Below are 23,359 nucleotides of genomic sequence, written 5' to 3'. Positions count from 1 at the left end.
GAGTTCACTGCCAGACGTAGCACACCAGTGGGTATGTTTCCCAAAAGTAGCCTTGGAAGCCTCCCTTCCCTTACTCTCTGTGTCCCCTCAACCACCCATTTCTGTGGATTGTATCTGCTGATTTAGCTTGACGTTGTTGCTCCCTAGATCAAGGACCTTGATGTCATTTCTGCTTTGAATGAATGTCACAGCTTTCCCCAGGAGCTTCCTGACTCGAGTCCGAGGCCGACAAGGATTCCTTCTACAATTCCCCACGGGAAAGAAGGCCACATGCCTAGCACCCCACACACAGCCCACTAGGTACCAGCAGCACTTAGTGCTGGAAGGTGTGAGCTTGGGGCCCCACTGCCCAACAGGAACCCCCTGCCCAGTGTGAGCCAACCCCCCTGCCCGGTGCGAGCCCTCCTGCCCGGTGTGAACCACCCCCTCTGCCTGGTGTGAACCAACCCCACTACCGGGTGTGAGCCCCCCTCCCTGGTGCGAGCCCCCCTGCCTGGTGGGAGCCCCTCCTCGCCTGCTCAGGCTGTGTCCACAGGGACCGGCCTGCAGGTGTTAGCTTGTTAGCACACTCCTCTCTTCTCCTTCAACTGCCAACAAAAGTCTCCTGCTCCTGCATCCATCGAGCAAACACCTATTTTCTTAGTAAATCCTGTGTTGTTTTGTTTTGCCTTGGTTTGTGCTTTTGCTTCATTAATCTTGTTTTTCTTCATTTGTGTTGCTTTTGTCAGTTCTAAGGTGTTTTTATGTTGTCCCTTTCAAGACTCTCATACAGTGCAGAAGGCCTAGTGGGCCTTCTTTTTTCTGGAGCACTTCCGTATTTAACTGGTGGAAGCCGCTGAACACTATTCAAATTTTTATTATATTTTTTAATGAAATATTTTATTCCTTTGGACTCTCTAATTTGTTCAGCATAATGACAGTATAAAGAGACTTCACATTTCTTTTGTCAAATTAACAGGAAAAATGAACTATAGTTACAAAATATAATACATTATAAGCATTTTTAGGTCGATACTAATTTTCAGTGTTTTTTTTTTGTATTTCAGTCGTATATATACTTATAGTAAAAAATTAGATAATACCTGATAACAAGAGAAAGAAATAGGTATTATCTGTAATTTTACTATTGATAAGAACTATAAAACTTTTCAGATACGTGTACATATACAGACTTATAAATATGAATGTGCATATTTATATATGTATAAATATACCAGCATTTACACAAAAACAGACCTTTGTTTGTTGTTGTTTAGCTTATATAGCCTTTTTAAAAGTCTTTACAAAATGAGGAATGTACTAAGTTTCTGCAAGTTCGTCTTGTTCTGGTTTTGCAGTCAACAGGTGTTTTTGTTGTTGTTTTTTTTAATTTTATTTATTAATTTGACAGAGAGAGACACAGCGAGAGAGGGAACACAAGCAGGGGGAGTGGGAGAGGGAGAAGCAGGCCTCCCGCTGAGCAGGGAGCCCGATGCGGGGCTCGATCCCAGGACCCCGGGATCATGACCTGAGCTGAAGGCAGACACTTAACGACTGAGCCACCCCAGGCGCCCCATAGGAAACTCTTTTTTTTTTTTTAAAGATTTTATTTATTTATTCATGAGAGGGAGAGAGAGAGAGAGGCAGAGGCAGAGAGAAGCAGGCTCCCCGCCGAGCAGGGAGCCCGATGCGGGACTCGATCCCAGGACCCCGGGATCATGACCTGAGCCGAAGGCAGATGCTCAGTGACTGAGCCACCCAGGTGCCCCTCCAGTCAACAGTTTTATATTTACATGTTCAGTCAAGTGTGAGAGACTTACTAGACAGAATTATACCTGCACCTCTTTTTAGCTCCAAAATGTCTCACGCCTACTTCAACACGATCCTTTGCCTTGTTTTTCACAGTTTGAGAATGCAGTTAGACAAATGTGGCAGAAGGAATGAAAACTGTAAAATGTGAAAAGCCTAGGATGCTGATTTAGGGAATTCATGTTTACATTTGATTCAACAAAGTTTGTTTTCCTTTTGCAAAGTTTCCATAAAATATGAATAGTAATATGTTTTAGTATTTGCTAAATACGCTTTTCAATTTAATAAAGGATAGATTTAAAAAAAATTTTTTTTTGAAAGTGCACAATTTTGGAAAGTTAAGTGCTTTTTCCTCTATTGACCTAACACATGTTTTTAATGGAAGTACAGTGTTACATTAGTTTCAGGTGTCCAGCATAGGGTTTGGGCAACTCCGTGCCTTAGCAGATGCTCCCTGCAGTAAGTCCGCTCACCGTCGGTGGCCATGCAGTTACTAGAGTCTTACCAGCGACCCTCCCGGTGCTGCACGTCTCATCCCCGTGACCCCCTTATTTTTTAACTGGAGGTTCGTACTTGTTAATGCCCTTCACCTGCTTCACCCTTCCCTGTAGTAACCACCCATTTGTTCTCTGTGTCTGTGAGTCTGTTTCTGGTGTGTTTGGTTGGTTCAAAGGCTTTTCAAATTTAACAAACGTAGGCTGTTTGATAGAAATTTTTCTTGACAGAATAAAATATTTTTGAGCCACCTGATATAATTTACTTTGTCTTTCAAGGAAACCATTTCAGGGTTTAACTCTTGTAATTGAAATGGATATATGTTCCCTGCATTGTTTGTGTCACTCGTAACAAAACACAAACCGTCAGAGTTCTTCGTGGCCCCGTCAGGCCAGGTACTTGTGGTTGCTTGTTGGTTCAGTAGCTCTTCTCCCCACATGCTTTCCAAGTGTTGTGTCGTGTTCTCGCTGATGGTCCAGAAAACTCCTATCAGTGCTGGGTCAGAGGGACCTTTACTCTCACGGGGGCATGCGTGGGTGATGGGGGTAGAAAGGTGCTGACAGTGAGGACTCTGTCCCTTCTGAGAAACACGTGGGCCCGTCTTGTCTAAAGCACTGCAGGGCGCCTGGGTGGCTCAGTTGGTTAAGCGACTGCCTTCGGCTCAGGTCATGATCCTGGAGTCCCTGGATCGAGTCCCGCATCGGGCTCCCTGCTCAGCGAGGAGTCTGCTTCTCCCTCTGACCCTCCCCCCTCATGCTCTCTCTCTCTCTCATTCTCTCTCTCTCAAATTAAAAAAAAAAAAAAATCTAAAGCACTGCAGTCGGTGGGGGCCCTGTGGCTTGGGCAGCGGGGCCCCCATTCTGCCACCTAACTGCCCAAAGGAGTGAGTAGCCAGCTCTGCTCAGAGTGCAGCACAGTAAGAATCGAGTATCAAAAATTTCAGGTAACATGGGTACAGAATTTGCTTCAGAACCTAGAAATTAACTCTCTTAACATCTCAGGAGGGCCTCCTTTTCCATTTAGCATGCTTGGGGAAAAAAGTGTTTCCAACCTAGGAAACCAGTCAATGGTGGTGGAAATTTGCAGCCTATCCAGATTGCAAAAGATACTAATATTAGAAAATTTACGGTTTGTAAAGCATGCACAGGATAGAGGTCAAGGGTGTCGCTGGACAGCTTTTTGCTGAAGAGGTTAGGTATGTGACTCATGGACTCACTCACCCACTGGGCCGGAGCCTGGAGCGGATGGTGTTATCCAGGAGAGATGTGTGCAGAAGCCTCTTGTCAGGTCGTGTGGACCCCCGTAACACACATGGGAGACACACAGAGTTTTTGAGAATCCTGGATCAGCAGGAGCATTACCAGCTTGAGCTGGAAGGAACAAGAGACAGGCTAAAATGAGGGAAGCCTGTTGGACCCCCCAATCCGACAGGCAGGAAACAGGCTGGTAGAGCTGCCCCGCTGCAAACTGGCGCTACCCTTGCAGAGAAAGGAAGAATCACTGAGGCCACAGGTGTGCAGGCCCAGAGAGGGGAGCATCCAGTCACAGAAGACTGTCCCCAGCTCTCCTAACCTGAAAGAGTTGGCCTGCTGGGCAGGATACGGGTGTTCTTTTCAGGTCCATGTTTTACGGATAGTCTTTCTCAATCTATAGCTTGAATTTTTACTATTGGTGAAATTATGAAAATTAATTTTGCATAGTCAAATTTATAAGTCTTTTTTGCTGTTGGTTACACTCTCTCTGTATGTTGTTTAGGAAGCTGTTCTGTGCTCCGGATGATGGAGCTGTCCTCCTGCATTAGCTTCTGAAAGCATAGCAGCGTTGTCTTTGACAACCTTTTTTTATAGCGTGAAACAGGATTTTCGTGTATCACTACCACACCAGTTGTCTCAGCATGCCTTGTAAGAAAGACTGTTCCTCAGTGACGAGAGCCCCTCTGTCATACGCTAGGACTCAGACACGCATAGGCCGCTCTGGGTCTCCTGTGCTGTCCCCTTGGGGGGTTTGCCTGTTCCTGAGCCAGAACTCACACACCTTTGTCCCGAGTTAGTGGTTCCTAGAAAGGGCCTTCCTCCTTGTGCTCTTCAAGAGCAGCTTTGTTCTCACTGGCTGTTTGCATTTAATACTATATCTTCCAGACCATGAATCTAGCCTATCTCTAAATTTTTCTTTAAGATTTTTTTATTTAGGGGCGCCTGGGTGGCTCAGTAATTAAGCGTCTGCCTTCAGCTCAGGTCATGATCTCAGGGTCCTGGAATCGAGCCCCACATCGGGCTCCTGCTCCACGGGGAGCCTGCTTCTCCCTCTCCCACTCCCCCTGCTTGTGCTCACTCTCTTGCTATGTCTCTCTCTGTCAAATAAATAAAATCTAAAAAAAACAAAACAAAAAAAACGATGTATTTATTTATTGGGGGGGGTGGGCGGGCAGAGGGAGAGAATCTCAAGCAGACTCCCTGCTGACCGTGGAGCCCAACACAGGGCTCGATCCTGTGACCCTGAGATCATGAACTGAGCCGAAATCATGAGTCAGCTGCTCAACCGACTGAGCCACCCAGGCGCCCCAACATAACTCTTAATTTTTTAGGTATTCGGTATCTCAGATTTTAAAAAATTTCTTAGAAATCTTGCACAACTTTTATTAGAGCTATTCTTAGATACTTGATATTTTTTAAATGCTGTTGTAAATACTGTAGGTTTTGAAAGAACTGTTTCCTTTGTATTTGTTACTGGTATGGAGAAATCAGATGACTTCTATAAAATGATTGAATCCATCAATTTTGGTAAAACTTTATTGATTTCAATTATTAATCTGTGGTTTATTGGATTTTCTCTATAGGTAATTGTATCATCAGTAAATAATGACAGTTTCGATTCCTGCACCATTTATTTCTTTTCCTTATCGCTGTATCAAAGATTCCTGATACAACGTTAAGCAGAAGTACTAATAATAGACTGTTTTTGTTTCCAACGTAAAAGGCAAAACTTCCAAGATTTCATCAAGTATGCTATACATTTTTATAGAAACCCTTTTTTTTTTTTTTAAAGATTTTATTTATTTATTTGACAGAGAAAGACACAGCGAGAGAGGGAACACAAACGGGGAGTGGGAGAGGGAGAAGCAGACTCCCTGCCGAGCAGAGAGCCCGATGTGGGGCTCGATCCAGGGACTCCAGGATCATGACCTGAGCCGAAGGCAGTCACTTAACCAACTGAGCCACCCAGGCGCCCTATAGAAACCCTTTTTATACTAAGGAAGTTTTTTTTTAAAAGATTTTATTTGAGTGAGCAAGAGAGAGAGCACGAGCGGGGGGCAGGTGGGGAGCAGCAGAGGGAGAGAGAGAAGCAACAGACTCACTCTTGAGCAGGGAGCCCTATGTGGGGCTTGATTCCAGGACCCTGAGATCATGACCTGAGCCGAAGGCAGACGCTTAACCGATTGAGCCACCCAGGAGCCCCCTGAGGAAGTTTTTCCTATTACTATTTTGCTAAAATTTGTTTTAAAATTATGAATATAGTTTTCGATAGATTTTTAAAATCTATTGAAATGATATTTTATCTTTAAATTTTTCCTTAATATTTTAGTACGAAAAATTATATTGTTTGACTTTCCAATGTGGTACCTGCCTTTATTCTTTGGGGAAAAGATGCAACTTAATCATGATATACCATCCTTTTTGTGTTACTGGATCCCACTGTAATTTTTGTGGAATTTTTGCATTGCTCCATATGACTGACTCTGCTGTAACTTTCCTTGTGGTGTTTAGTGTCAGGGGCATGCCATTCTCATGATTACGTTGACAGGTCTTTCATTTTCTCCTCTCTAAAATATTTTCTGTAAAATTATAATGATTTATTCCTTGATATTTACACATTAGGGAGGCCTGAACTTTTTACTGTGAAAAGATATTTGGCAGAGTTGGTGTCTTTAATAGGTTAAATATATTTATCAAATAGTTGTAAATAATTAAATAGTTAGAAAAGTTGATTTCAAGTTTTTAATTTCTTCTTCAGTCAGTTTTGCAGTTACAGTTTTCAGGAAATATGTCCCCTGTGCCCGGATTCAAGTGTATTCCCACAAACCTGTTGATAATGTTTTCCTTTTGCCTCATATGTGTAGGGTCAGTGGTGTTGATCTTTGTCACTCACTCTTGATACTTGTTTCTCTTTTCTGTTTTTCTTGATCCGTCTTCTAGTAGGTGTATAAGCTGTAGAAGTTTTTTAGGAAAACCTTCTCTAGGCTTTATTGATTCTTTGTGCTATATAATATATCTCTAATTTATTATCTTCTCTCCTCACACCTTTTTTGGTTTGTGTTACTCTTCTTGAGACAGATGTCTCAGTTACGAGTTTTCAGCCTTTTTTCCCGTTCTGAATATGTCATGGAGGCTATAAATTCACACAGAAGTACTGCTTCGGCTACATCCCAGACGCTTCTGTATGTGGTATTTTTGTTACTGTCAGTACAGAATTTCCACTGTGATTTCTTCTTTGACCTGTGGTTATTATAAGCATATTTGCATTTTCTAATTATTATCTGTGTTCATATTTAGTTTTTTACGTTGTTGTCGAAGAGTGTATCTTAGTCATTTCAGATGCATGAACGTTGCCTAGACGCATTGTAGGGCTGGGTGTTTGGTTGACTTAAACCTGGGTGTTGGATTGCTGGAATGTGTGCAAGTCTGTTAGGCCGAGATTGTTAATTTTGTTTTTCAGTTTCTCCACACCGTGCTGGCTTTTCTGTGCCTTCTGTCACACTTGCAAAGCGTCAGGTGGAAATCTCCCATTGGTACTGGGAATCTATTTTCTCTGGAATTCTATTGCTGGCATTATATATTTTGTGGCTTTGGTATCAGAGTATACAAATTTAAACTTATATATTTCTGCTGAATTAAGCATTTTTCATTTATAAAGTGACTTTATCTCTGCTAAAAATTTTTTTTTTTAAGAGTTATTTATTAGAGAGAATGGGGGAGAGAGAGGGAGAAGGAGGGAGAGAATCCTCAAGCAGACTCCAAGCTGAGCACAGAGCCTGACGCGGGGCTTGACCCCATAACCCCCAGACCATGACCTGAGCTGAAAGAGTCAAACCCTTAACCCACTGAGCCACCCAGGCGCCCCTCTGTGAAAGCTTTTTGCATTAAATTCTACTTCGTGTTATGTTCATATAGCCATGCCGGCTGGCTGTAATGGGCTTGGCTTGCTCCATTTTGCACTTTCCCTTTTGTGTGTGTGTGTGTGTGTGTGTCTCTTACGTTTCATTTTTACCTACTCCGACAAACTGCCTACAGTTACTGTGATTCTGTTGTATTTCTGGTTTAAACCTATCATCTTATTTTGTTTTTTTAGTATGACTCACCTGTTCTGTATTTTCCTCCTGTCTTACCATTTTATAATTCTTGTATAGTTCCACTTTCTTCTCTACTAGTTTGGAAGATTTTAAGCCGTATTTGTTCTTTTAGTAGTTAGCCTGTGAACTGAGATTGTTATTCTCAATCTATCAGATCTGCAGGTAGTTACTTCCTTTACGTTATTGTCTCAGAGTAACGTTTACCTCCCTGCACCCCTTCGACCTTGTGCCGTTTTTGTCGTGTATTTTAATCCAAGTCATTCTTAAGTCCCAAAGATACTGTCATTTTCTACATTCCTTATGCATTTTGGTGTATCCATGTGTTTCTTCATTTCTTCTTATACGTCAGGCCTTTCATGTAGAATGATTTTCCTTCTGTCAAAAATTTATTGTTTTGTTTACTGTGGGTTTGTTGGAATGCTCTAGATTTCTGTTTGGCTTTCCTTGCTGAAACGATTCCACTGCGTGCCCCACGCTGCTCCTTGGTACCCTCCGCCCTATGGCGGTTTTCCAACCTGTGTCTTGTTGTTGCTCTGCACTTGGGCACTGTGTGGGGACAGAAGCTGCTTTTCATACAATGCTCAGAATTCGGTGCATTTCTCGCGTCTGTGGATCGGTCCTTTCCCATCCCAGAAAACTGGGTTGTCGTCCCCTTATATACTGCTCTGTCCCCTCTCTTTTGGGGACACGAATGTGAGACTTGTTCAGTGTCCTAACCCCACTCTTTGTTTCCCCTGTTCCTCCCTGTTCTCCACCTCTGTCCCCATTCTCCATTTTGTATCATTCCCAGCAATCCGACTTCCTAGTCACCGACCTCATCTGTGGCTGCATCTGGGCCGCTGTCAAACCAGTTGAGTTCTTAATTTCAGTTACTGATACTTTTTAGTTTGGGAAATTCTGTTTGGTGTCTTCATCACATTGATTTATTCATTTTTACGTTTGTCTCTTCCGTGCAGATGTCTTTCTAGTTTTCACTGTGTTCCCTGTTTTACAGCCTGTGTCAGTCACGTGTGGGATCTGCTGCTTTTGTTGGTCCTTTCTCTTGTTTTTCCCTTCTGGCTCTCGCTCGTAGTACAGTCCCCCTGAGTGCTGTGCTGTTTGTTGTTGGGTTTTGTTTTTGGTTTATTTGGGGAGGTTTTCTTTGGTAATTGTATTTGAAAGGCTAATTTTATGAGTAATGTGAGATCAAAGATGAAAGTTATGTGTTTCTGAAAACTCTACACTTGCTTCTGCGGTGTACTTGGAGGTACCACCTGTCTTGGAACATCTTCCCCCAAATTGGAGATTCACAGTCACTGAATCATGTGAGCCTGGTGCCATCTCCACGTACACCTGCCTCGCTTTCCAGCTTCCCCCTTAGTGTGATGGTGTAGCCCCTCACAGCCCTGTCTCCCGTGGAAAGAAGGGCCTTTTGTTGGACCTCCACCTTTTGATGGTCCCGGTCTTTGTTTTTGCTCCTGCCCAGGTAGCCTGTTTCTGAAGAGAGAATTCAAACTCTTGGGGCCTGGCACATGATCACTTAACCTTTGTAGAAACTGACGAGGGTTCAACCCAGAAATTCCTTACTATCTAGTCAGTTCCTTATTTCTTCTAAGCAATCTAAAAAATATTTTATACAGTATTTCTTATTGTTTTCAGTGGGAACATTGGTTCAAATAGGATAGCCTGCCATTACCCAAGATCACAGAACTTTCTTGCAGTTTTGTATAAAGAAAATTAGACAAATTTGAATGAAACTTTCTGATTAACTTTGTTGGCAGTACTTTCCAAGGGTAGGTCAAATTTTCAGGCCCCAAATGTGATAAACTTTATTCTTGAGAATGAAGCAGGCTTTGTTTTAACAACAAAGTGCAACTATATCATAGCAAATTTGGGGAATGCAAGGTGACATTAAAAAAAAATGTGACCTGGATAAGTTATGGTCTATCTATACAATGAATACTATCCATTAATAAAAAGGAATAAAGTACTGATACATCGAACAACTTGGGCATTTATAGGACGTTCTTAAAGTTAGAAAATTATAATGATGGACAGTTCAGCGGTTGCCAGGGTTCGGGTTGGGGGCAGCTAGCACTGTTGCGAGTTAACCTGAGGACTGTGAGATGGAACTGTCTGATCCCGATGGTGGACGGGTGTGACACGAATCTGTCCTTGGGACACATAAAGCAGAAGAGTGTGTGTCAAACCTGACAGAGCCTGAATGAAGCCTGCGTTTGACTTAATCGGGTTGTAACACTGGTTCTGCTTGGAGAGTGTGTTTCCTGGCTTAAGGTGTCACCACTGGGGGAGCACCCGGGATCTCCCCTGGTTTTGCTACTTCTCTGAGTCTAAAAACGACTTCAAAGTTAGAAGTTACAAAAAAAGCAGGGCGCCTGGATGGCTCAGTCATTAAGCGTCTGCCTTTGGCTCGGGTCGTGATCCCGGGGTCCTGGGATCGAGCCCCGCATCGGGCTCCCTGTTCCACGGGAAGCCTGCTTCTCCCTCTCCCACTCCCCCTGCTTGTGTTCCCTCTCTCGCTGTGTCTCTCTCTGTCAAATAAATAAAATCTTTAAAAAAAAATGTTACAAAAAAGCAAAACACTATCATCACCGTTGTTGGCCCACGAGAGTTGGTATATACTTGGAGGTGGAGGTTTCAGGCTCTGGAGTCTGGGGGTTGTGAGTTTGCATTCTTGGGTTGAGGGCACCTCACTCTTGCTGTGGCCTCAAGAGGTCTCTTCTGTTCCTTCGCAGGGTAAAGTATTTACTGCACCAGTAGCTGGATTCACTCTTCAGGCCTTTGTCCTTCTGGCTCTTCTTGTTTCAGTTTGTGTTGTCTTTTCATATAATAATGAGCAGCTCTTTCATGTTTGCAAATATATTTATCTCATTTGCCTTTTAATTAGACTGTGGTACTTTTTCATGAAAGATCTATAGATGCGGTTTGTAAATTAAGTATAAGTTAAAGGGGGACTTTATGTGTCAAACAGGTGCAAAGAAGATGCGAAGAGCAACCTGTTGGGTGTGGCTCGAACAAGAAGCCCAGTGCCCTCTGGGTCTTCTCCCCGTCTGCTGACTCTGCCTGCCTTCTTCGGGTCAAGTGTCTTCTCTGCCCCGTCTTCCTCACTTGCTTACACAGATGGTGTTAGTGGCCTCAGGCTCATGTTCTGCTCCCGTAATTACACACTTTCTTTGAACCAGTTCAGGAAAACTCCTGAGAGTGCACTGGTGCTCCCAGAACCCAGAACCCAGCAGGGCCTCACTGTGCATAGCCTGGATCCGTAAGTCCCGGTGCCCCGGCCCGACCTCGGAGCAGGGGTGGGCCTCTGAGGCCGCAGCCTTGCAGCCTGGCAAGGGCGTGACTCATCCCCGCTCTGTGTGCGGGGGACGATAGTGGGGGCGCTGGGGGCGCCTCCTCCCACCCCTCCAACCTATGCCCTGGTCTCACTGTGGTTACTGTCCCCTTCGGTAGAGAGCTGAGCTTTTCAAACCTTGAAAAGCATCTGATTTTCTCCCTTCAACCTTTTCTTTTTCTTTTTCTTTTTTTTTAAGATTTTATTTACTTATTTGTCAGAGAGAGACCACATGCACAAACATGGGAAGGGCAGGCAGAGGGAGAAGCAGGCTCCCCGCTGAGCAGGGGACTCGATGCCGGGACCCTGGGATCATGACCTGAGCCGAACGCTCAACTGACTGAGCCACCCAGGTGTCCCTGCCTTCAACCTTTCCATCTGGTCTTTTTTTGCCTGGTTAACTTTCTTATGAATATTTTGACACAACCAACATGCTTAATTTGGGGTCTTATATATCTTTGCCATTCCTTTATTCTTAGACTACCAGAGACATTTGATTTTAAGGTGTATCAAATTGCATATAATTAGTACTTTTACTTATTTATGAACTGCAGGAAGTGCTAGCCCTTTAATAGGAATATTTATCCCTTTCACGTATTGACACACGTATTTGGCCTCACTCCTGCATAAATACCTTTATGCTGCTGCTATATGGTGTGTTTTACCTGTCAGTACACACACACACACACACACACACACACACACTCGTGGTCCTCTGAGCTCCAGCTGGTGCAAAGTGTACGCAGTATTTCACGTGGCCCCCCACGTAAACACCGAAACAACTCTGGATGGTGGGGAAGGCCTGAATTACCTTGTTGCCACTCACCCCGATATCTGAGCCTATGATTAATATTTGATCGTGGGGGATGTTGAGGAGGTGGGGCTGACATCACTCTGAACGGAAGGCGAAGAGGTGAGTCTCCCTGAAGACCATCCTTACTGTGGCACGGAGCAAGGGTGCGTTCTCGGAGCCCTCCGGGGGCCCCAGGTCCTGGTGCGCTCCCGGGCGTCCCGCTGCCTCGTTCGCAGCTTCTGACTCTCCTTGTGGCTCCGGCATTTCTTTGCTTCAGTTGATCTGGAACACGGATGCTCCATTTATTTCTCCTACTTCATTTCCAATCTCTAATCTTCCCACACCCATTCAAAAACTTAATAATGTGATGTAGAATTTTGCATATGCCAGTTTAAACTACTCTCACACCTTACCGGGTTTTCTGTTGCTCAGGGCCGAGGGCTGTCCATTTTGTGTACCCGTGTGTGTGCAGTGGTGGATGCGGTTCCGACGGACTCTCAGGGTACTTAGGTGTGCACCCACCTTCGTCCACTTACGTAGCATCTGTAGCTTCTGAGCTCTGGAGCCTTGCCGACGACCTGCCTTCACCTAGCGGTGCACAGACGTGCTGCCCGCCCCGGTCCATCCCAGTTTAGCTCAGGGCTCATCTTCTCTATAAAACCTCCCGACTGTGGAGACCGGTGATCTTCTGCTCCAGTGACATAATTCAGTAACCTGCTTTTATGCGTTAGTGCCAATACCCACAGTGACCCTACCCTAGAGGGCATTTTACAGGTACTGTGACTGAGGCTCAGATCAAGTGGTTCGTTTGTCCAAGATCATAGAACTGGTAAATTTGGAAATTAACCATCAGTACAAGTCATACCTGACCTTAACCCTGTAAAATTCAGTTAGCCATGCTTCTTCCTGATGGAGCATAAAAAGAGGGTTCAGAGAATTGGGGAGGTTGAGCGGGCCAGAGTTGATTATTGAGATAAGGGAAATGAAAGGGAAAAGGAACCTGGAGTCCTTCGGCAGTTCTGGCTCAGGTGACAGGTGGTCCCAAGGAGTGTTTCCTCCTCCTTGAGAAAGAGTAGATTTGTCTGTTTTGTTTTGTCTGGCACCGGAAGACGAAGGGGGAATGTTACCGTCCATGGTATATATTCATGTAGAGGGGTCTGTGATGAGTCTGAGGTAGGATCGTCTGCAGGCAACAGAATACACTGGTCTCAAGCCCAGGACAGAGGTCCAGACTCCAGCAGAGACTTGAATGTCACCCTCCACGTGCCCAGCGTTGGGAGAGTTCAGCCAGTGAGGATCTTGGTGCCATCCCTTGCCATCCACGGTGTGTCAGGAAGAGGTGGATGGGGCGCCTGGATGGCTTACTCAGTGGGCATCCGACGCTTTGTCTCAGCTCGGGTCTTGATTTTGGGGGTCATGGGTTCAGACCCCATGTCGGGCTCCGCACCCCAGAAAAGAGGTTAAAGATGTCACAAAATGAAAAATTTGGGGGGAGATTCAGATAAAACGGCATCTGTGCCGTTTTCCATAGATGACAATTTACAGGAAAAAAGCTTTGATTACTTTTGATAGAACTTCTCATTAAAATGACTTGTGCTCAGATTAGGATCTACACATACGCCTCAGCAGGCAGGAGTGCGCGAGCCCTTTCGGGCGGCTGCATTCCCTGGGCAGCGCTGCAGGCGCAGGGCCTGGCTCGGCTGGGAGCCCGAGCGCCACCAAGCACCACCGCACCATATCACAGGACAGTCTGAACGCAGCGGGCACCATGCAGGCTGACTGGGGTCCTGGCCCATCACGGCACTGAGGGAAGTAGGCCTCCTGTTTATCCAGGGCTCGGGTTCCCTCCTCCGACATTTCCCGGTGGTGAGGTGAGGCCGGGCGGGACTGTTTGGTCAGGAAAGAGCCCCCGGGAGGCGCCTGCTCCCCGGTAAGCCTTGTGCTCCTGTGCTCAGCTTCGGCGCCCCTTCTTGACACTCCTGACGCTCCGCAGAGTCCAGGGGCTCCGTTTCGGTGTGTGTGACAGTGAGGATCACGATGGCCTTCTTGTTCACTTGACCGTCTAAAATGGCAGACAGCTTTTCCACTTAATTTGAAATGGATCTCTTGATCACAAAATCACAGTTGGTCAGTTAGCAATAAAATGAGCTTAAAATAACTGGTATCCATTACCTTATAATCTACCTCTGTAATTCTCAAAATGGTAGGCTTCATGTTTTTTTGTTCGTAAGTCATGTTACTGTAAAGTACTAGACGAGCGGAGGTCTAAATTTTAAAATTCTATAAATTAGCACATTACTAAAAAGTAAGTATAGTGATGATAATTATGGTTACTCTGTGAACTTAGTGTTTGAGGTTTGAGCTTCTAGAGATTTTTAACATTAAAAAGCAAACTATACGAACATTTGACCAAAATATACGATGCGTATAAACTCAAGCTTCTGCTTCCTGTGTGGTATTTCAGTCTTAGTTGAAGATACATTTTCTATGATAGTTTTCACTTGTAAAGTGAACTTGTGTTTTATTTTTCCTTGAAGATTATCCGCATTCTCTGTTCACTGGCCTTGCGGGTGTGTGCCGTAAGCCGAAAATAGTCCACTGGCGTTTATCTGTGACTCAGTATTTCGTGAAATAACAAATTCTTACCGTTCATGATTTGAAGAGAGCAGCGCGGATGAACCCAGAAGGTGCTCCTTGGGCTTCCACTGCTCCCCAAGCCCAGCAGCACCCCGTGAACTCTTGAAAACTTCCTGCCTGCCTGTGGAAGTCTGTGTACTTGTCAATTAAAACTCTTCTTTCTGACCAGCAGAGTTCTTAGGATTTTTAAGATATGAGCTTTATAGACAAATAGCTCATTATGATTATTTTAATTTTCTTTAACTTACCTACAGACTGGACTCTCTCCACTGACTGAGTCCTCCATGTTGCTTCTCAAGGGTGCGTTTCTTAGTAGGTAGATCTGTATGAATTGCCATGTTGGTCATGAGTGACTGCCAGCAGCTTCCCCACATTGTATAGGTATATCACATATCACATCTGCTATTTTCTTTTTTTTTTTTAAGATTTTATTTATTTATTTGACAGAGACACAGCAAGAGAGGGAACACAAGCTGGGGGAGTGGGAGAGGGAGAAGCAGGCTTCCCGCCGAGCAGGGAGCCCGATGCGGGCTCGATCCCAGGACCCTGGGATCATGACCTGAGCCAAAGGCAGACATCTAACGACTGAGCCACCCAGGCGCCCCACATCTGCTATTTTCTTGACCAAATCAAATCAGGCACAGATTTTTTTCTAGAATTGGAAGCATATCTGAATGGTCTTGAGTCTGAATGTGAATGAGAGCAAAGCTGGGTACGTGTGAAGGTGGGAGCAGAGTGAGTGTGTCAGTGAGCCCCGCACGGAGCTGAGTGCCGCTGAGGTCACAGAGGAGCCCTTTGTCCATCGCCCTGACTGTGAAACCCACGATCTGCACCATGGTCTGGCCCCCGCCACGCCTGATCCCACCTCCTGCCTCTCTCCCCCACGGTGCTTCTGCTCAGGCCACACCACCGTCCCGGGCCTCAGGGAGGTCCCTGCCCTGGCTCGGAAGCCTGGTGTTCTGAGGGGCCCAGTCCTCCCAGGATGTGTTTGGTCCGGCAGTCATCGTCCCAAGAAAGCATCCTGTTTGTTCTTGTAAAATGAGCGGATGAAGGTTATGGTGCATTTTGAATATCTGTTCCGAGTGGGATGCTGCCTGATCTCCTTACACACGCACCATCTCTCCTTTGTGTCTGAGCGGGGGTACTTAACGCACATCCACCTTCTCCTCTCGCATCTGCCTCTGCACGCTCCGCTGGAGGACCAGGGTGAGGAGCCCGTTTACCATCGCCTACAAACATGATAAGGGACCTAAAAAGGTTTGTTGGCTTAAGTGTCAACAAATTCATTTATTTTAAAGTCTGAAATACGGTGTTACCTACTTAGTTCACGTGAGATCAAAGATAATACGTCTGTATGGAAAACATGAGTTTGGACGTATTGTGTGGGTTTGGACCCAACTAACGACTGTGATGAACCGGTTTTGTTTGGCAGTTTGCGTGTGAACTTGGACATGGGCAAAGCTGCGTACGGATGGATGATCATGAAGGACAAGAGCATCCCCGGCACGGTCGTGCGGACCAGCACCATCCCAGAGGGCCTGGGGCGCCTGGTGTACTTGCTGACGGACAAAACAGGTACTGCTCCTGGTTCATGTTTGCCTTTGTGTGCGCTCGCCGGCATCCAGTGCAGGGCAACCCTGGTGCGTGTGTGCGTGACTGTGTGTGTGTGTGGCGGCGTATCGAAGTCATTCAAATTTGGGATTTTCCAGACTCCGCTGAACACTCACACCCAACTAACCTTCACCTTCGAATAAACACGGTATCATTAGAATTAGCAAAATGTTAAATCCTTAGAGATTTAAATGACACGTTTATATATTTTTGAGTCTCTGCTGCCGTACCGTTCTTTTATTAGCTGCGGCTTCTGGAGAGGAAATACTGCTTGCCTGTTTATTACAGGATGATGCTTGTGAACTGTTGGAAGAATGTAACAAGACGTGTGTGGGTTTGGTATTTTAACAGTAATGTTCTCCTGAAGAGCCTTATGAGTGACTATCCCACCCTCAGGTCCCCGCTCCGAATTTTATTTGCCCTTATTTCATTTTTCTTTTGTTTCATCAAAGAATCCTTGTCAATCCTTAACATGATAAATAAAAGATAAACTGAATCCAGTGAAAATCCTAGCAACAGGTTAAATCCCTCCCTGATTTCTTCACTCACAGTTTAAATTCCTGGTAATTCTTGGGGCGCCTGGCAGCTCAGTCCCTTGAGCGTTGACTCTTGATTTCAGCTCAGGTCGTGATCTCAGGGTCGTGAGACCAAGCCCCGTGTTGGGCTCTGTGCTCAGCGGGGGAATCTGCTTGAGATTCTCCCTCCCTCTGCCTCTCCCCTCAGTCACATATGCTCTCTCTTTAAAATAAGTAAGTCTCAAAAAATATTTCCTAGTAATTCTTGGTGAACTAGAACTAAGAATACTTGTATAACATGATAAAATATGTCTCAAATAAAATTCAGCATTATTTTTAATAAAATACTAGAAAAAACTTCACCATAGTCAGGAAAAAGAAAGAGAAATCTAACAACCCTGTTACTTCACGTGTTTCATTCTGGCTGTTGCAGTATGACAAGAACTAGAAATAAGCTCTACGCCTGAAAGATGGAGCAAATATTTGTAGATGAAATAATGAACCAAGGGAATCAACTGCTAAGAGTAAGAACCAATGAAGCGTCAGGTCACAGGTCAGAATAATAAAATAGCTCCCTGCGTGTCAAGCAGACCGAAGAGTGAAGGCCCCGCTCTAGGTAGCGCGAGCGCGTGTTAAACACATGGGCATAGACGTGAGGGGAGTGAAGGACGTGCGTGAGGATGATCAGACCTTACGGAGAATCATGAAGGAAGACGTAAACCGGTGAAGGGACAGACTGTGGTCTCCAGCGCAAGGCCCCCAGCGCGAAGATGAGGGATTGAGTAGAGCCTGCCTTCACGATGAAGTGATAGGTTTACCGCAGTTCAGTCAAAATCCATTTGCCTGTGGCATGTGGTTTTGTTTTGTTTTGTTTTCTAATTTAAAGTGGGTTTTTTTGTTTTTATTTAAGTAACCTCTATCCCCAGCGTGGGGCTCAAACCCGCAACCCCGAGATCAGGCGTCACACACTCCCGACTGAGCCAGCCGGGCGCCCCAGCGGCATTTGGTTGTGGTCACGTTGGTCCTTGTGGCACGTCGGGGGCTGTCCCGTCAGGTGATGCTCGCAAGTCCGAAGAACTCCAAAGTAACGAGGGGCTCAGACTCAAGAAGGTGGGCTGCGAAATGCCTTCAGATTTCTCCCTTCCCAACCTCACTGAGCCGACAGGGAAAGATTCAGAGAATAAATCTCAGTGTGGGGGACACACAGGCATGCCTGCACAGAGGTTGAGTTATTTCTGGGAGGCAGGTGGGATTATTTTGATGGAGAAGCTGGAGTGAAGCAAACCCAAACTCAAAATGGTTCCTGAAGGGACCCCACAGAAGAGGGTCCTGGAGAATCGGTGAGTTTACAGCACACAGGTCTGTGGGGGCGGCACAGGAGGCCGTCAGGCTGCCCACCGGCGGCGGGAGAAACCCAGCTGTACTCAGCCCTGCACTCAGCAGCCTGGACCTTGTGCATAAATACAGTCGGAAACCAGGAACAGCGGCGTGCACTCGGAGTCCCGCACGAACAGGCACGCTGGGCCCCAAGTGCACAGATCTGTGCGTGTTCACAGAGAAGCCCAACGGAGCCCTGAGGAAAGGGTGCCGGATTACAGAAGGGCTTAGTCACATCTGTGAATTCAGTGTCAGAATTAAACTACGTTTCCACATGCCAGCAACAGTGGGGGCATTTAATTCCAAAAAGGCCAATTAGAATAGCAGCAAAATGTATAAAGTAATTAGAAATAAATCCAAGCAGAACATGTGTAAAGCCTGCATGGATGTAAGTTTGAAGACCTGAGCAGGAGCTAAGTGAGAGGGTGGGCGTCTCAGTGCCGCACCCCGCGGGGACAAGTCCGACCTGTCTGAGGCGCACGCTGCCCCAGGACCTTGTCTGCACCGTTGGTGGGGGTGTTACCTGGCGGCCACCGCTCTGTCCCGACGGACAAGCCCCAGCAGCCTCCGCACCGCGGTGCCCCTCCGGCTCCTGTTCCCCAAGGAGACACGTGCGCACGCACAGCAGGAGACAAGCCCAGAAATGTTCATGGCATCATCTTGGACAACAAAACCAGACTGAACGTAACAGAAGCGATTATCAGTACAATGCATAAATCGTGGAGTGTTTGCAGTTGAATGCTAACAATCAATGACGGTGTCACAGTTTAATGTTGAACCAAGAAAGGTCTGGGACTTAGGGTGCCTGGGTGGCTCAATTGGTTAAGCAACTGCCTTCGGCTCAGGTCGTGATCCTGGAGTCCCGGGACCGAGTCCCGCATCAGGCTCCCTGCTCAGCGGGGAGTCTGCTTCTCCCTCTGACCCTCCTCCCTCTCATGCTCTCTGTCTCTCAAATAAATAAATAAAATCTTTAAAAGAAAAAAAAAAAAAGATCTGGGGCCTTCCCCTCTCGGAGGCCTGTGCTCGCCTCCTGCCCTGTGTTCTAGGTGTGGGGCATGCTTATCTGGGGAGCAGGTGCAGTCTGGGCCGTCCTGTCTGCACCCCACCTGCTTTCGTGGCCGCTTAAATCTGCATGTAACACGCCTAAGTGTGGTACCTGTTATTTCACGTCAGTTCGCAAACAGGAAGCCTAAGTCAGCTCACAGTATGCTTGAGGAATAACTGGTTCTCTCTCCTCTCCCTGTGTCTCTGGATGTGCGATATCAGCAAGGGAAGAAGGATTTTGTGAAATCATTTCTTCTTAAAATGCTAACTTTTTATTATGCATTTTAAATGGTGATGGGGTCATCATTCTCTGTTTCTTCATAGCTCCTCCGTTTGTCTTTGAATTCTGAGTTCCATCCAGGATAAGGATGAGTGGTTTTGCCCAGAGTCATAAAGTGAAACCCCATTTTCCCCATGTCTCACTCTGCTGCTTTGACAAAGCAAAAGTAAATAATCTGGGCTTCTGAGATTTAAAAAGAATTACAGAATATTATATAAAATATGTGAACGAGAGAAAATCTTACACGTTTCATTTTCCAAAAGGCCTTTTTGTGCCAGAAGTCACTGAAGGGATCCCGTGTCATCACTTCCTAGTGTTGGAGCCGCATGGAGTTTTAAACATTTTTAGTATTTTTTAAAATTTTTGGTCTTGAGCTTTCTCAGACCCTTTCTCCGTAATCACGAGGTGAACGCCGCCCACGGCACGTCCGGCGAGCCACGCGATGGGCCAGCCCTGTCTGTCCTCGCCCCGGGGCCGCGGGCACTTGCCCTTCACGGGTCCTCCTCCCCAAGGGCACTCCGGAGGGAGTGTTGCCTTGGCCGCTTCTAAAGGCCACACGGACCAGATCCCAGGTGAAGGACATCAAGGACGAGCTGTGTAATTGTCACAACACTGCCAGCACATAGTAGGACTTAGCGCTGTCCCCACTTCGACTCTGTAAAAACCAGCTTCTCGCACAGGTGGAGGCCGCCGGCACACCGGGGTTAGGCCCTCACCTCTGGGCAGCGTGCGGCCTCGGGCAGACCCCACCCTCCGAGCAGAGCCCTGTGTCGTCTGCCAGGAGGGCTGCGTGGCTCGTGCTCGCGCTCCCCTGCCCTGCCGGGGTCCTGCGCAGCTGCGTATCTGGTGTTACTGGGAAGCGTCGTCCGGCAGGGACTGAAGTAACTGCGCTCTGTGTTGTGTTACTCTCGTCGTGTGAGTGACTCAGGTCCTCCGCAGTTGGCCGGGGCCCAGCGGTGGGCACCACCATCACGGAGGGTCTGACGGGGGGGATGGTTTGGTAGAGGGTGGAGAACTCGGGGTGTAAGACCGTTTGCAGACATCATCTGCTTAACCGAATGAGCTGTTGTGTGAGGAGCCTTTCGCTGCTGACATGACCGTAAGGCGGTCCCTGGCGTGATTGTGATCGGGCTTGTGCCTCATCAGTATGCTTTCTGACAAGAAGCATCCATCACGCGGCCTCTCGTTTGCCCCAGCAGAACAGAGAATGAGGTGTCCCGCAAGTGCGTTACAGTTTCCTTCTTGTGGACAAGAAAGCAGTGTGGTGTAATTAGGTCTGATTGGGGTGCACGTTTCGGTAAGATCTGAAATTAATGATGTTGCCATAGTGACGCGTGTGGCCAGCAGTGCGTGAAACATGAAGCAGTTCATTCGACAAGAGCAGACATCTGTTAGCTGCCAGGGTGCAGAGCGTGTTGACGCCGACCAGAAGTGGTGGCCGTGCCGTGACACGTGAGCAGACGGCGCTCGCACGCCGGGGCAGGTCGTCTGCACCGAGCCCGCCGGGGGGCCTCCACGCCTGCGCCGGCTGCTCCTGACGGAGCCCCTGCTCAGAGACGGTGCTGCAGAGAGCTCGTCAGTCGTGGCCTCGGCGCCGGCCGCAGCCTGGTACGGCAAGCCGCGAATTCCTTTGCTGGGAATCTTCGTGCTCCAGTACGACAGCATTCCCAGACCGCGCCCCGAGACAACAGGCCGTTGAGGACACGCACCGTGTCGATAGCGCCCGCTACCTGGCTTGGCCGTGCAGTTTGCACGCGGCTCGCGTCAGCTCCCAAGGCCGCATCCTCTGCAACGGAAAGTGCTGTGTCCGCGGTGGCAGGGGCAGCAGACCATGGCGTGCGCGCCTCGCCGGGGAGACCTGGAGCTGGGCGTCGTGTCCCGTAAGCTGGGGCCGGGCGCAGGCGCTGCAGCCTGCGGACGACAGTGGGGTCTCTGGTGCCGGCACAGGGTCTGGGCAGGGCTGGCTGGCGTGGTGCGTGACCGGTGCGCGCACTTGCGTGTGCCCGGCTCTTCACCCCAGGCGAGGCGCTTGACGCGGGCAGTGGTTGAGCAGAGGCCTGTCGTACTGGGAACCGCGGTCTTCTGAGAAAGCCTCACTTACAGCAAATACAAATTAACAGAGAATATGGCCACAGGCTGCAGGGTGTTAGAAGTTGTGTTTCCGTCCCCCGTTGCTTCGTTGTAAAGCGTGAGTAGCTCTGTGTTCACGTCACCGTTGATCCCACGTGATCATTGCTTACGACCTGGCTCCTGCGCTGCAAGTCCGTGGGGCTGGGTGGGTGGCCTGTCCCGTGTGCCACGGGCGGACTTCCCTTTGTTTCTGTGCAGTTGCCACGCCCTGGCTGCCCCACACACGAGCTGCGGTGCGGCTGCGCCATCCGCTGGGAACACTGGGTCAGAACGCTTTGCAGCTGCGTCTCCAGCAACGTGTCCTCTGCCTGCCTGTGAATCTCCTCCGTCGCCGCCCTGAGACGTGTGCCTGCAGGACTTTGTCCTTAGAAATTAAGTTCCCCTCTACCTGCTTTGCTGCTCATCCTCCAGAGCACTCTGCCTTATTAAGGAGCTACAGTGTTTTCCTTCTTCGGGAATCACAAACACGCCTTTTGTCCAAAGACGTTTTCCGTCCCTGGCGCTCTCCTAACGGCCAGGTCACGGGGAAGCCTTCTGGTGGCATCTGCCTGCCCGAGTCAGCCCATCCCTATCATGAAGCTTCAGACTTGGGACATACTAACAGTTGTATTAAGATGACAAAAATTGTACGACCTATCAATTGATTGAAATCATGAAAACTAAGATTTGAAAAGCAGTTTTGCGTTACTGACTCTTTCAGTAACTGGTTTAACCTTAGACGCCCCTGCTGTACAAGAGGGTGTAGAAAGTCTCAGACTCGCCCTGACTTTCCTGCTCAGCGTTTTACAGGGTCCGCTATGAAATAGAAACATCATTGAAAGTTAAAAAGATCCTTCCAGGATTCATCTTAGTATGTTAGGAGATGATATGCGCCCCTACATAAAGGAGCGTCTGCATGCATACCCCAGTGTCTCTCACCCAGCAAGATGCAGATGCATTCATTCAAATGGCAAAATAACTGAGCCAAAGATTTCATCATTTATTTGATGAAATGATAGTCATTTGTTTGAATATTCTGTTATAACCTCCGTAAGACGTGATTTACTAGCAACTAGGACGATGGTACCAGACGCAGCGTTTGACTCGGATGGCAGGCCACGGGGGCAGGTCGCGCCAGCATTGGGCACAGCCACCTGCTGTCAGTGCGGTCCGAGCTCCCTCACAAGGCCACCTGGGGCACAGCAGCAGCCCCCTTGCTTCCCTGCCCTCGCTCAGCCCTCGGTGACCCCTGGTCGACCGTATGCCTCAGCCGGTCTGCCTGTGCTGGACTTCTCCCAGGAGTGGAAGCGCACACCGTGTGGCCTTGTGTGTCTGGCTTCGTTTGCTCGGTGGACACTTTCCAGGTTCACCCACATTGTCGCGTGTCTCAGTACCTGACTGCTTTCTATCGTGGGGGATACTCCGTCATGTGGATAGACCACATTTCATTTCCGCCTCAGTTGAAGGACGTTAGTGCGGGTTTTCCTGTTTCTGTTAGGAACAATGCTGCTATGAGCAAGGTTCTAGCCAGGGCGGGTAGGCAAGAAGAAGAAAAAGGCATCCACACTATAAAGGGGAGTGAAGCTAGTTGTGTGTGACATGGTCTTCATACCGAAAATCATAAGGAGGGGCGCCTGGGTGGCTCAGTCATTAAGCGTCTGCCTTCGGCTCGGGTCATGATCCCAGGGTCCTGGGATCGAGCCCCGCATCGGGCTCCCTGCTCGGCGGGAAGCCTGCTTCTCCCTCTCCCACTCCCCCTGCTTGTGTTCCCTCTCTCGCTGTCTCTCTCTGTCAAATAAATAAATAAAATCTTTAAAAAAGGAAAGAAAGAAAATCATAAGGAATCTCCTAAAATCTGTTAGAAGCAATAATGAATTTAGTAAGGTTTAAGATATAAGATGAATATACAAAAATGAATTGTATTTCTATACAGTAACAACAAACTATCCAAAAATAGAATTAAGAACACAATTCCGTTTACAATGGCATCAAAAAAATAAAATCAGTACTTTATAGTGTTAAGATGGCA

General features: G+C 47.3%; 1 protein-coding gene across 1 annotated transcript in view; it reads left to right on the top strand.

The window, feature by feature from the left end:
• ATP9B (ATPase phospholipid transporting 9B) overlaps positions 1 to 23,359 on the top strand; it is a 242,509-nt gene that overhangs the window by 154,725 nt on the left and 64,425 nt on the right. The window contains exon 15 of the mRNA XM_081802518.1: positions 15,827 to 15,969. Within this exon, the coding sequence (XP_081658644.1) occupies positions 15,827 to 15,969 (143 nt within the window). The remainder of the gene's footprint in view (positions 1 to 15,826; positions 15,970 to 23,359) is intronic.

This window comes from Leptonychotes weddellii, chromosome 13, assembly GCF_054177405.1.
Source record: "Leptonychotes weddellii isolate Sample4059 chromosome 13, ASM5417740v2, whole genome shotgun sequence".
NCBI lineage: Eukaryota > Metazoa > Chordata > Mammalia > Carnivora > Phocidae > Leptonychotes > Leptonychotes weddellii.
The sequence above is the reverse complement of the archived record's forward strand: the minus strand, read 5'-3'. Positions and strand labels throughout refer to the sequence as shown.